The 13,790-nt window shown below is 41.5% G+C and overlaps 1 protein-coding gene across 1 annotated transcript; it reads left to right on the forward strand.

Annotated features, from left to right (window-relative positions):
* The first annotated feature begins 509 nt into the window (after positions 1 to 509).
* Positions 510 to 11,752, forward strand: LOC310815600 (casein kinase II subunit beta). The gene is made up of 7 exons (XM_083685446.1): positions 510 to 633; positions 1,126 to 1,206; positions 1,498 to 1,600; positions 6,308 to 6,423; positions 6,586 to 6,661; positions 9,993 to 10,182; positions 10,413 to 11,752. Exons 2-7 carry the CDS (start codon positions 1,135 to 1,137, stop codon positions 10,501 to 10,503), a joined length of 648 nt encoding a protein of 215 aa, XP_083541572.1. The 5' UTR covers positions 510 to 633; positions 1,126 to 1,134; the 3' UTR covers positions 10,504 to 11,752.
* The last annotated feature ends 2,038 nt before the right edge of the window (positions 11,753 to 13,790 follow it).

Raw genomic sequence — 13,790 nt, forward strand, 5'->3', positions numbered from 1 at the left:
TCAGTGGTAAACAGACAGAATAATTGCGGAGACACGCAATTATCAAGGACACCTGGTGCCTCATTAGAAGCAGTAGAAGGACAGACACAACCATGGGATGCATCCTCTACATAACTGGGCGGTGGGATATGTACAGTACACGGGGACGTAGGTATATTTCTAAGTATATTTTGCGAGGGGGGTGCTGACTAAAATGTGCCCCCCTCCTTTCTACCCAGAGAAAATGTTGCCTGTCACCTGTTAAACAAGCAATTCTGGTGACTTTTGATGGGAGAAGAAGGTAGTGCGAGTGAAAAGCATGAAATGATCGGATCTCAGGGAAATTACACGAGTGCACTCGTCTAGTTGATAGGTAGTTCTCTGCAGTAACATCAACTCGTCTTTTTTAAAATTGAAATAGAGAATACGTAGGTCTTTTTTATATAACATATATATTGCTCTGTTGCCAGGCCTGCAAACTACAACACCCAGATCAAGTCTCCTAATTTGAACGTCATCAGACTGCTCACAGCAAAAACGCCTACCTCCGCAGCGTAATTGTAAAGGGAGACGGGTGTCCATTTTATTTACGATATAAAACATTACATATTACGCTTGTTGTATTTCATTGGGGTAAAAACCATTATAGAGGGGGTAAGTAATCTAAATTAGTGGATGTGTCGTTTTAAATAGCATAGAAAAGCAGTTGCACATAGCAACTGAAAATTGATAAAATTTCATGCGGCCTACTTAAACGATGCGCCATATTGAATTTCCATCTGGCTTTAGCCGGTAGCTAGCTAAGGATGCAATGGCTACTTCGACTGGTTTTCATTTGGCATAACTCTTCGTGAAGTAGCTTTTTACAGATTTGTTGTGCGACATATGTTTCATGGGCAAAATGTATATTTTATGCTTTGAATATCAGCTGATTTATATTCAAATTGCGTTAGGCCTTAGAAACCTTTAGCTTAGCTAGCTACTGCTATACAGAGCTGTGTTGTAGAAGCTAGCTCACTTGCAATAATGCATGCCTTCCAGTTTGAGTGTCTGTGACACTAACCACAATATTAGAATTTTGCTGATGAACTGTCAGTGAATTTATTGAACGTTTGCTAGTTGTTTAATGTGTTGTTTACCTCCTAGTCTCCCGAGATGAGCAGTTCAGAAGAAGTGTCATGGATCTCCTGGTTTTGTGGGTTGAGGGGGAACGAATTTTTCTGTGAGGTAAGTAGCAATCTAGTATCTTGCCCACATTCTCTAGCAAGGAAGTGGAGGTAGCTGAATACACAGAAGTTGTGAAACTTGTCTTCTCTTAAAAACGACTCTACTGCAGTAGTGTAGTCTACTTAATTATAATAATAGGATAGGAGACTGCTTATGTGGTTCCACCATATATTACTGCCCAGCTGTACACCAACATAAACTCATACTCGCATCCAAAACATAACATGTTTAGCCAATGTCTGGCACTTGTCACCAATGTCTGCTCCTGTCTGTCCTCTCCCCCAATTACAGGTGGATGAGGACTACATCCAGGACAAGTTTAACCTGACTGGACTCAATGAGCAGGTTCCCCACTACCGCCAGGCCCTGGACATGATCCTGGACTTAGAACCAGGTTAGTCAACCCTCAGAACCACCTGTACCACATATTAAAGGAGAGAACATGTTGCTAGAGAGTTTTAGTAAAGTTATCGGTTGCAAGGGCTTGGGCATAATATAGAATACTGTGGGCACAGTAGAATATTTAATGTTGATTAGGACTCTGCACTATATGTGCTCCTAAATAGTGCTATAATGTCCTAGATAATTGGGAATGCCACTAGAAAATGAGTATCTGTCTGTAAATTATGTTGTGTAACCAGCTTTGCTGCTTTGTAGATGGTATGGATGGGAATTTCAACTAATTTTACTGTTGACTACACGAAAGCGACCAAAACCAACTATCCCGCTAGTCTGAAAATAAGAACACTCCAAAAAAAAAAAGTCTGAATTTTCAGCTCTTAAAGATGTATAAGCCCTAACAATAGCCAGCAATGTGATCTTGTGTGCAGTAAGAGCAATTTGAAAGGCTTAAATAGGATAAGAATATACATTTGAAAGGCTTGAATATAAGAGCATAAGTTATACCCGCCACTGTAATTTAACAACAGAATAGGGCTATGTAACTGCTCAAGCATCCTTCACAAAAACATGGCCATGGAAATTGTAATGCCTTAAATTACTATACAAATTTAAATAACATGCAACAGTTATGAGATTTCTTCTAGGCCAAAATATTGCCAAACTTTACTTTTCCCACGAGATGACATGCCGGAGCAGGATTTAGCATAGGCCTACCCTTCACCCCAATCAGATCGTCCTCCAGGTAGGTACCGGAATGTCATCTTGTAAAAGTATAGTTTGGCAATATACAGTGCATTCGGAAAGTATTCAGACCCCTTCACCTTTTCCACATTTTGTTATGTTACACCCTTATTCTAAAATGGATTCAATTATCAATCTACACACAATACCCCATAATGACAAAGCCAAAACAGGTTTTTAGAAATGTTTGCGAATTTATTAAAAATAAAAAAACTGATATCACATTTACATAAATATTCAAACCCTTTGCTATGATACTCAAAATTGAGCTGAGGTGCATTCTGTTTCCATTGATCATCCTTGAGACTTGATTGGAGTCCACCTGTGGTAAATTCAATTGATTGGACATGATTTGGAACGGCACACACCTGTCTATATAAGGTCCCACAGTTGACGGTGCATGTCAGAGCAAAAACCAGGCCATGAGGTCGAAGGAATTGTCCGTAGACCTCCGAGGCAGGATTGTGTCAAGGCACAGATCTGGGGAATGGTACAAAAAAATGTCTGCAGTATTGAAGGTCCCCAAGAACACAGTAGCCTCTGTCATTCTTAAATGGGAGAAGTTTGGAACCACCAAGACTCTTCCTAGAGCTGGTTGCCTGGCCAAACTGAGCAATAGGGGGAGAAGGGCCATCGTCAGGGAGGTGACCAAGAACCCAATGGTCACTCTGACAAAGCTCCAGAGTTGCTCTACGGAGATGGCAGAACCTTCCAGAAGGACAACCATCTCTGCAGCACTCCACCAATCAGGCCTTTATAGTGGAGTGGCCAGACGGAAGTCACTCCTCAGTAAAAAGCACATGACAGCCCGCTTGGAGTTTGCCGAAAGGCACCTAAAGGATTCTCAGACCATGAGAAACAAGATTCCTTCCAACAGGACAATAACCCTAAGCACACAGCCAAGAAAACACAGGAGTGGCTTCAGGACAGGTCTCTGAATGTCCTTGAGTCCAGCCAGAGCCCGGACTTGAACCCGATCGAACATCTCTGGAGAGACCTGAAAATGGCTGTGCACCAGCGCTCCCCATCCAACCTGACAGAGCTTGAGAGGATCTGCAGAGAAGAATGGAAGAAACTCCCCAAATACAGGTGTGCCAAGCTTGTAGCGTCACACCCAAGAAGACTTGAGGCTGCAATCGCTGCCAAAGGTGCTTCAACAAAGTACTCAACAAAGAGTAAAGGGTCTGAATACTTACAGTACCAGTCAAAAGTTTGGACACACCTCCTCATTCAATGGCTTTTCTTTATTTTTATTATTTTCTACATTGTAGATTAATACTGAAGACATCAAAACTATGAAAGAACACACATGGAATTATGTAGTAACAAAAAAGTGTTAAACAAACCAGAATAGGTTTTATATTTTAGATTCTTCAAAGTAGCCACCTTTTGCTTTGACAGCTTTGCACACTTCTGGCATTCTCTCAATCAGATTCATGAGGTAGTCACCTGGAATGGTTTTCAATTAACAGGTGTGCCTTGTGAAGAGTTAATTTGTGGAATTTCTTGCCTTAATGTGTTTGAGACCATCAGTTGTGTTGTGCAGAGGTAGGGTTGGTACACAGTTCTATACAGTGAATAGCCCTATTCGACTACTGTTCTAATCCATATTAGGGCAAGAACCACTCAACTAAGTAAAGAGAAACGACAGTCCATCATTACTTTAAGATATGAAGGTCAGTCAATCCGGAAAATTTCAAGAACTTTGAATGTATCCCCAACTCTAATGAACTTATCCTCTGCAGCAGAGGTAACTCTTGGTCTTCCTTTCCTGGGGCGGTCCTCATGAGAGCCAGTTTCATCATAGCGTTTGATGGTTTTCGCGACTGCACTTGGGGATACATTCAAAGTTGTTGACATTTTCCGGATTGACTGACCTTCATATCTTAAAGTAATGATGGACTGTCATTTCTCTTTACTTAGTTAAGTGGTTCTTGCCATAATATGGATTAGAACAGTAGTCCAGCCTCAGAAACCGCAAATTAGCAGCACCTCAGATTAGAGCCCACATAAATGCTTCACAGAGTTCAAGTAGCAGACACATCTCAACATCAACTGTTCAGAGGAGACTGCGTGAATCAGGCCTTCATGGTCGAATTGCTGCAAAGAAGCCACTACTGAGTAAGAACAAGAAGAAGAAGAGAATTGCTTGGGCCAAGAAACACAAGGAATGGACATTAGACCAGTGGAAATCTGTACTTTGGTCTGATGAGTCCAAATTTGAGATTTTTGGTTCCACCCGCTGTGTCTGTGAGACGTACAGTTGTGGTCAGAAGTTTACATACACTTGTAAAGAACATGTATGTCATGGCAGTCTTGAGTTTCCAATCATTTCTACAACTCTTATTTTTCTGTGATGGATTGATTGGAGCACATACTTCTTTGTCACAAAAAACATTCATGAAGTTTGGTTCTTTTATGAAATTATTATGGGTCTTCTGAAAATGTGACAAAATCTGCTGGGTCAAAAATATACATACAGCACCTTGAATTATTAATTTTGGTGAGGTAGAAAGTTGTCAATCAAATTTGCTTTGTGGCATGGCCTCTTAACTTCTTATGAGTGATTATGATTGACGACAGCTGGTGACTTATTTCATTTAAATAGGGCTTGTTTGATACACTCATTACACTCAGCCAAAAACGCTACAATGGGAAAGTCTAAGGAGCTCAGCACGGAGCACATTAAAGAAGTTAATGTTCTTTACAAGTGTATGTTAACTTCTGACCACAACTGTGTGTGTGGTACATCTGTGGTTCCCACCGAGAAGCATGGAGGAGGAGGTGTGATGGTGTGGGGGTGCTTTGCTGGTGACACTGTTGGTGATTTATTCAAAATTCAAGGCACACTTAACCAGCATGGCTACCAGAGCATTCTGCAGCGACATACCATCCCATCTGGTTTGCGCTTAGTGGGACCATCATTTGTTTTTCAACAGGACAATGACCCTAAACACACCTCCAGGCTATGTAAGGGCTATTTGACCAAGAAGGACAGTGATGGAGTGCTACGTCAGATGACCTGGCCTCCACAATCACCCAACCTAAACCCAATTGAGATGGTTTGGGATGAGTTGGACCGCACAGTGAAGGCAAAGCAGCCAACAAGTGCTCAGCACCTCTGGGAACTCCTTCAAGACTGTTGGAAAACCATTCCAGGTGACTACCTCATGAAGCTGATTGAGAGAATCTAAGAGTGTGCAAAGCTGTCATCAAAGCAAAAGGTGGCTACTTTGAAGAATCTAAAATATAAAACCTATTCTGATTTAACACTTTTTTGTTTACTACATAATTCCATATGTGTTCTTTCATAGTTTTGATGTCTTCAATATTAATCTACATTAATCTATGTAGAAAATAATAAAAAATAAAGAAAAACCATTGAATGAGAAGGTGTGTCCAAACTTTTGACTAGTACTGTATGTAAATGTGATATTTCAGTTTTTTTATTTTTAATAAATTAGCAAACGTTTCTAAAAACCAGTTTTGGCTTTATGGGGTTTTGTGTGTAGATTGTTGAGGGAAGAAAATTAATAAATTTAATCCATTTTAGAATAAGGCTGTAACATAACAAAATGGGGGAAAAGTGTAGGGGTCTGAATACTTTCCGAAAGCACTGTATGTATCCAGTGTCTAGGCTAGTAGTGTGATATTGCAACATGTTTAGAAAGAAGACTGATTAGTTATGGTAATTTTCATTGCCGACTAGCAGTCACCCAATGGTTAGTCGGCTAGACGTTTAATCCTTCCCCTCCATGTTATCAATTTATTTGTGTTATTCTTGTGCATAATGATGCATGTTAAATATTCTTGGAAAAGATGCTACGTGATATGGCGCTATGATTGTGTTTGACCATTTTTGGATGGTTAATAGCTCTGTCGTATTTGTGATTCTGCTATGATGGTGAAGTTTAGAGTAACACCAGAGTGGCCGTTTCCACGCTTATCTCTCTCACAGATGAGGAGCTGGAGGACAACCCCAATCAGAGTGACCTGATAGAGCAGGCAGCTGAGATGCTCTACGGCCTTATCCACGCACGCTACATCCTCACCAACCGGGGCATCGCTCAGATGGTAGCACCAACCCTGTCTCTGTTTACAATGTTTTCTGGATTGGAAGGCTCCAAGTCAAATATTTGCATACTTCTGTTTTTACCCACTTAAACTGGGGGGTGAAAGGTGAATATTTCAGACACGTTTTCACATTGATTCTCACTGTGTCTCTTTGTCTCTCAGTTGGAGAAGTATCAGCAGGGGGACTTTGGCTACTGCCCTAGAGTCTATTGTGAGAACCAGCCTATGCTACCCATTGGTGAGTGTGTCTGTCTGTCTGTCTGTGCAGGTTCAAACATTCTGGCCACCCATGCTTTATGTGATAGGACAAACACTGTCATCAGCACTCGAAATTAACTTTTTCACCTGATGGCACTAGTGCTCCCAAACTAGACAATTTAGGAGCGCCCACTAAAAACAAGGGGTTTGAGTAAACAACACTACAGATAGGTGACACAACACTACTTCTGCTGCTATATATGAGCGGTGAGTAAAATTACAGCTGAGTTATAGTCTCGAGGGGCCAGATGTGTTGCTCCCGGCATACCGTCTGTAACCCTTGTCTTCCAAATCCTTTTCGACGGATGGGGAGAGACATGCAGGAAATCCGCCCATCGTTTTGTCTTCCAAATCTGGTTGTGCCTTATCATCAACATCTCCCTGGACACAAAATGAGTCTCTAACTTCTAGAGGTTTGCAGATGTTAGCTGTCTGCACTAGCTATAAAGACATTGAGCCCCACCTACCCAAACTTGTCAGTCGAGGTGTCTGTCTGTAGCAGACCCTCCTCCGAAGATTTTTTTTTAGATTAGATTCAACTTTGTCATTGTACTGAGACAACAAAATGAAGTTTGGCATCTAACCAGATAGTGCAAAAGACATGAAATTGTAGACAGTGCATGGTATTACAGTGAGTCTAAATAAAAGAATATAATAAGTGAATGTACATGAGATGAATATCAATATGATATGTACAGTTGAACAAGGGCAATAGCTTTTGAGGTATGTTACATATGCAAGATGTATTATTAAAGACCAATATGGTATGTGCAAAGCGGCTGCCATACCAGACTGTGATGCAGTTTGTCAGAAGTTGACAAGGATCCTAGGAGACAGATGGGCTTTCTGCAGTCTCCTCAGGAAGTATAGATGCTGCTGCGCCTTTTTGACCAGGGTGGAAGAGTTGAGGGTCCAAGAGAGGTCCTTGGAGATGTTAATGCTGGAGACGCGCTCCACCTCCGTCCCATTGATGTAGATGGGGGTGGTGTCTGCAGCACCCAGCTTTCCTTTAGTCCACAATGGGCTCCTTGGTGTTGAGGGCCAGGTTGTTGTCAGCACACCACACCGCCAGGTGCTGGACCTCCTCCCTGTAGGCCGACTCATCGTTGTTACTGATCAGGCCTACCACCGTGGTGCCCTCTGCAAACTTGATGGTGTTAGAGCCATGCACAGGCACGCAGTCGTGGGTGAAGAGGGAGTAGAGGAGAGGGCTCACACACAGCCCTGTGGGACACCGGTGTTCAGGGTCAGGGTGGAGGAGGTGTGGTTGTCTAACCTAACAGACTGGGGTCTGTTGGTCAGGAAGTTCAGGGTCCAGCTGCAGAGGGAGGTGCTGATGCCAAGGTCACTGAGTTTGATGACCAGCTTGGAGGGGATGATGGTGTTGAACGCTGAGCTGAAGTTAATGAACAACATCCTTGCAGAGTGTAGTGCCGTGGAGATGGCATCCTCTGTTGACCTGTTCGGGCGGTAGGCAAGCTGGTGGGGGCCCAGTGTTGGGGGTAGGTAGTCTTTAAGGTGAGCCAGGACCAACCTCTCGAAGCACTTCATGATTATGGGGGTGAGTGCAACGGGGTGGAAGTCATTCTGGGCAGTGCCTGGGCAGTGACCAGATAAAAAATGTCAGTGAAGACCCCGGCCAGCTGCCCAGCGAGCACCCTGAGCACACAGCCAGGGATGCCGTCAAGGCCAGCAGCCTTGCTAGCCTTTTCTGCCTTTTCGAAGTTCTCAAAAGCTGGATCCATGATTTCCAGACATACCGCAATAGTTGGTACGGATGGCTCAAGACTAGCTGACTTAGAGAGAAGCAAGTGGATTGAATCTATCGTCTGATAATGACACAATCTAAATTTGTTTACTTTATGGGCTGCATTATTGGTTACACATCACGTGTGTGTAGCATGTAAACCCACACTAACCTGACACTAGCCTGAACACATCATCTCTCAAACATACTATTTTATCCCTTACAATTTCACCAATTATGGCCGTTTTACAGAGATGCCTTAAGAAGTTCAGACATAAACCTTATATTTTTATATAAGTAAAAGATTGTTTACGAAATGTTGCAGCTGCCGACAACAGTTTGTCGTGTATTAGAAGTTGCAGTTGTTAAAAAAGCAATACTTTCAAAATTAACCCGAAAAAAATTTGTTTGGTTATATTGTTTATTGGAAATAGCCTGTGTTCTGCAGATATTTTGCTGCTATTAAAACTTTTGTGAGGTGCAAAAATATTCAAGGGCCAGAAATGCTATACGGAGAAGAATGCTCTCCACTGTGTCCATCCGTCAATCTAAAGGGCGATTTCTTAAACAGAAACCTACAATCTCCTTTCCTCCCTATATTATGAACCAATTGAAAGCTTCAATATGATAGATTTGACGAGGATGAGGGTTGTGGTGGAAGTCTAGGATTTACCACTCTGTACTTTAGCTCTTCGGAGGTAAGAATCAAGAAACAAGTCCTGAGTAGCCACAATATGAGTCCGGTATTTATTGCTTGCAAACAAGAGACAAGAGCGTAACAGCAGCCCAGCGTAGAACCGGGGGTCCGTTCAGCACAAGTCTAAAGAGACAATGATCAGGTTTGTCTTTTATACAGTTTGAACATATTGCCAGGCGCCTACAAGGCTATCGGCTGATGGCCTTGTGCTTACGTGAGAAAGGGCGGGAGAGAATGAACAATGGGGAGGCTTTCTAACTGATTAATCGCCGTTCAACATTTCACACCTATCGACAGGATGCGCCTGTCCCCCCATTATTGCTCTCTCCTACCACTCCCTCAGAGATCACCGCTGTTCATATGGTAAATCATACAGTGCTTCTCAGAACAATGGCTATAGAACTTTAGAGGTGTGGCAAGAGAAAATGTCATCACAGTAGTTACACAAGTTGTATCAGTCATATGAAAGTGTATAACCTGAAAATAGTTCTATGAATGTATTTTCCATAACAGGGTTTTCTTGACAGCCAAATCCAACAGAGAAGTCATTTAGTGCAGCTTTTTCTTTTCTGATGATGGTTGCAGTCACACTGGTGCTCCCAAATCCAAATTCCAGGTCGCACTGTGAAATATTTAGGAACATATGCAAAAATGTCACAATTTAGACCACTGACTGACCCAAGAGCACCTAATTTTCATAGTGCTTTGAATGGCACTGTGGTATTCAATTCATATGTAAAAGTTGTTTAACCAAATTAGTATCCCAGCTCATTTCTCTTTTTCAAAAGTGTTTACTTTTGCGTCTATATTCCAAAGTTACGTTAGACCAGGAGTGTCTTAATTCTCTCCCTCGCTTTCCCTCCCCAGGCCTTTCTGACATCCCAGGCGAAGCCATGGTGAAGCTGTACTGTCCTAAGTGTATGGACGTGTACACGCCCAAGTCCTCCAGGCACCACCACACAGACGGAGCCTACTTTGGTACTGGATTCCCCCACATGCTCTTCATGGTGCATCCTGAGTACAGGCCCAAGAGGCCCGCCAACCAGTTTGTGCCCAGGTAAAATATTGCCATACTGTGTGTTGTCATTGTGCCCAAACACCAGGTTGCTGTACCTTTGTTAAAGTAGTGTGCTGAAAGTATGAGACCTAGATACGTTGCTAGCCAGGCTCACCTAACTCTTATTGTCATAGGGTGAGCTGTTCTGTTTTTCCTCTATAGGCCCTCAGTGGCCCTCCTTGACATGTAGAATGAATGCTTATATGGTTTCTCATTATCTCTCTTATCAGGCTCTATGGATTCAAGATCCACCCCATGGCTTACCAACTCCAGCTGCAGGCGGCATCCAGCTTCAAGAGCCCTGTCAAAGCCATCCGCTAAAGCCCAGAGAAGAGCAAGAGAGAAAAGGATGTTTTTGAGGGGATGGGTCATCTGCACAAAGCTCCATATACAGATGCCTCCTCCCCATCCTTCAGACTGTACTTTTTGGTTTAGATTAGGACGATTGAGAACAATGTGTAAAGATTTGAGTGTGAGGGAGACAAAATGGACAGCTTCAATCCCAAACAAACAAACAAACACACACACACACACACACACACACACACAGTCATGAGCACACTCACACTTCGGATTCCATGCATCTGTTACCAAACTCATCAGTGCCAAAACAGGAAGCGGGGGGGAGGGGGGAAGAAAGTCCATGGATATTGTATTTTATGCTGCTGCTTGTTTGTGACATTATCTGTTTCGCCCCCAAGCTTTTGTTTCGTTTTTTATGTCCTGTCTTTGGCACGGTTTGGTAAAGGGTCATGGTAAACCTTCACCACTGGTTGAAAAATTCATCCCCCTGCTACCCCCATACACATGTACACTGTGGCTGTCACTCACAGAGACAATTTGGTTGATGAGTACAAGGAGAAAAAGTGTCACTTTAAGGGTGTCACCATCTCACCTTCTGTTGTAAACCGTCTTTTTTCCCCAAGACACTCAATGGCATTTATCAGTCTATTCTTGTCGAGTTCAGGTGTATCAAGGCCACTGTATCAAGTGGGGGGTCATTCACAATACCAAGTATTCTGTTGAATTTGCCTTTAAAAGTTGAGAAACGCATGGGTGCTGTAATTTTGTTTTACAGGAAGTTCATGTGTAGACGTATTTGTTTTGTATTTCTCTCTGTTAGACTTACGATAGCAGTGAATAAACCTGAAATGAATACGTTTTAGAATGGCACAGAAAAGACCATCATCTACCTGCTATCTCTGTGTGTTACCCAACATAATACAATTGTGTTTGTGTTGCTTGGATTTCACTGGGCTACTACACCAGGATAGACATCTCTACACAGCTGTACTGACTCGACTGGTGTCCCTCCACACTTAACTAGGATTATTTATGTAAACTATAGAGACAGAAAATCTGCTTCTGAGACCTTTTTGTTAATGTTGTACCCCAAATGTACCCTGTACCTTTGAGTCTGCGTGGAAAAAATAGGACGCCTTATATGTTTTGATTCCAGAACAATAACGATGGATTTGTCAAGGTTAATTAATGTATGTCTGTTTTTTTGCAACTGTGGAAGAGTGACAAGGATTCAGAATTCTCAATAAACTTTTTTCTTTTCATACAATGGTGTTGGGTGGTTATTTTAACATATGGTTTGATTGATGTTTAGTCTAGACCTTCATTATAGTAATTGTTATCAACCCACATGAAACTAGCATGGAAATACCAGGAAATTACAGGACTCTAAAGTATCTTCAAAGATGCACAGGTCAATACGTTCGATACTAACATACTGTAGTAGTGTTAGGGTCAATTCCAATTTAAATTATAATTAATGAGCCAATTTATCACAATTGGATCTTATTGGAATTTAGAATACTTGAATCGAACTTGAATAATAAAAATGTCAATCGAGAGAAAGACTTTAGGCATGGAGAATTTGTAGTAGTCAGTAATCAGTTGAAAAAATAAGATAGCATCTTCACATCTGAGAAAATGTCATCAGTGTCCTGTCCCCACCACATTATAAATTGTCCAAATGCTTGTTCTGCCTTTTGGCCACATAGTGTCAGTGGAGAGCTGGTTAGACTTACCAAACTGTATGTGGTATTTTAGCGTGTCTGCCTTTCAAATAGGGGAACATTTTCAATGTAGGAATATTCAAATTAGGCTTATCTCTAAAGCAAGACTTTGTGTGTGTGTGTGTGTGTTAAAGCCTTAATTTCAGCCAATGTGGTGTATCACATGTTTGAGACAAGGCTCATGTTACTCATGTTACAAACTTGTTTTTCCTGTTTAATTTCGTCACACTTGCTTTCACTCTTCTCTCTTAAGGGTTAATTGAAACTGATGCGTTTCACCAAACTAAATCTCTCTGATAGATATTTACTTATTTGACTGCACCAGGAGCCAAACGTGCAGGTTTCTTAGCTTGGCATATTTGCTGATATCCCTCTCCATGGAAACAGTGAACCTAAAAAAACATCTATTACAGAATCCCCTGAAGATTCTTGCCCTTTTTATATTCAGGTTACAGAGTGATTAATAATTTAGAAATAATGGTATTGGGAGTCTCTATATTAGTTACAAAATACACTTAGAATAGACATTTTCAAAACCTTTTTATATGAAGATATTCATATAAAAAGAATAACCAATATGTACACACATACCATCAAATAAAAGCTGTGAATGTCTACTTTAACCTCACATAAATTGTTTGCTTTGCTCATGTTTCCCCATAAACAAACAAACAAACAATATAGACAAACACAAGGCTAATAACCGAAACTGGGGTACACCCAGCTTGTTGCCTGACTCATAAACCTTTTCTAAACCTTTTTCTATTTCAAAGACAGGAGTTCTTTTTAGTGAATGAGCAGTACAGTATATAATCATGATAATCTCTGTCACTTTTTCCAGGGAGGAGAGAGCAGGAAAGGAGGAGTCGTGATGATTCAGGCTGTTTAGACCATAGCACCAAGAGTATGGGTAGCAGACATTTGTATGTCTGTATGTAAAATGTAGCAATTGTGTTTTTGTGGTGAAGAACAAGTACTTGCATGCTTCCAATAAGGGAGTGCTTGAATTTATATGAATTGTAACACGTGTGTGTGTGTGTGTGTGTGTGTGTGTGTGTGTGTGTGTGTGTGTGTGTGTGTGTGTGTGTGTGTGTGTGTGTGTGTGTGTGTGTGTGTATGTGTGTGTGTGTGTGTGTGTGTGTGTGTGTGTGTTTTGGAAATAAATTATAAAAGGTCTGTGAAGTTCTCTTTAATATAATTAATATAATTGTGGGACAAACTGTGAGACTGTGTTTACCATCTCCGGCATGCTTGCTAATCACAGAGTGATGTGAAATGTTCCCTCCACCACGCCCTGGAGACACTGCACACTTCTATTTCTTGATTGAAACTCTTTCCTACAGTTGTTTCTTCAACACTCAAACATTTACATGCAGCCAACTGCAGTTCCAGAAAAACGTTGTGGATCAATCATTTACTTCATGTGCTTGGTGTACAATAAAGTTCAAAAACCAAACTCTCTCTTCTTTTTCATGTTTCCTTGTTCTCTTCTATTTTCTCCTAAGTGCCATCTGCACCAATGACAAAAGTCGAGAAACAGGTCAGAGAAGATCTGTAGGCAAAACAAAGAAGGCATTTTGC

This window comes from Argentina silus (assembly GCF_951799395.1).
Source record: "Argentina silus genome assembly, chromosome: 14".
In the NCBI taxonomy this organism is placed as follows: Eukaryota; Metazoa; Chordata; class Actinopteri; order Argentiniformes; family Argentinidae; genus Argentina; species Argentina silus.

Coding starts and splice junctions, on each gene's coding strand:
- LOC310815600 (XM_083685446.1), top strand. CDS start 1,135: ATGAGCAGTTCAGAAGAAGTGTCATGGATCTCCTGGTTTTGTGGGTTG. Junction 6,424..6,585: donor ACCGGGGCATCGCTCAGATG/GTAGCACCAACC, acceptor TTTGTCTCTCAG/TTGGAGAAGTATCAGCAGGG. Junction 6,662..9,992: donor CCAGCCTATGCTACCCATTG/GTGAGTGTGTCT, acceptor TTCCCTCCCCAG/GCCTTTCTGACATCCCAGGC.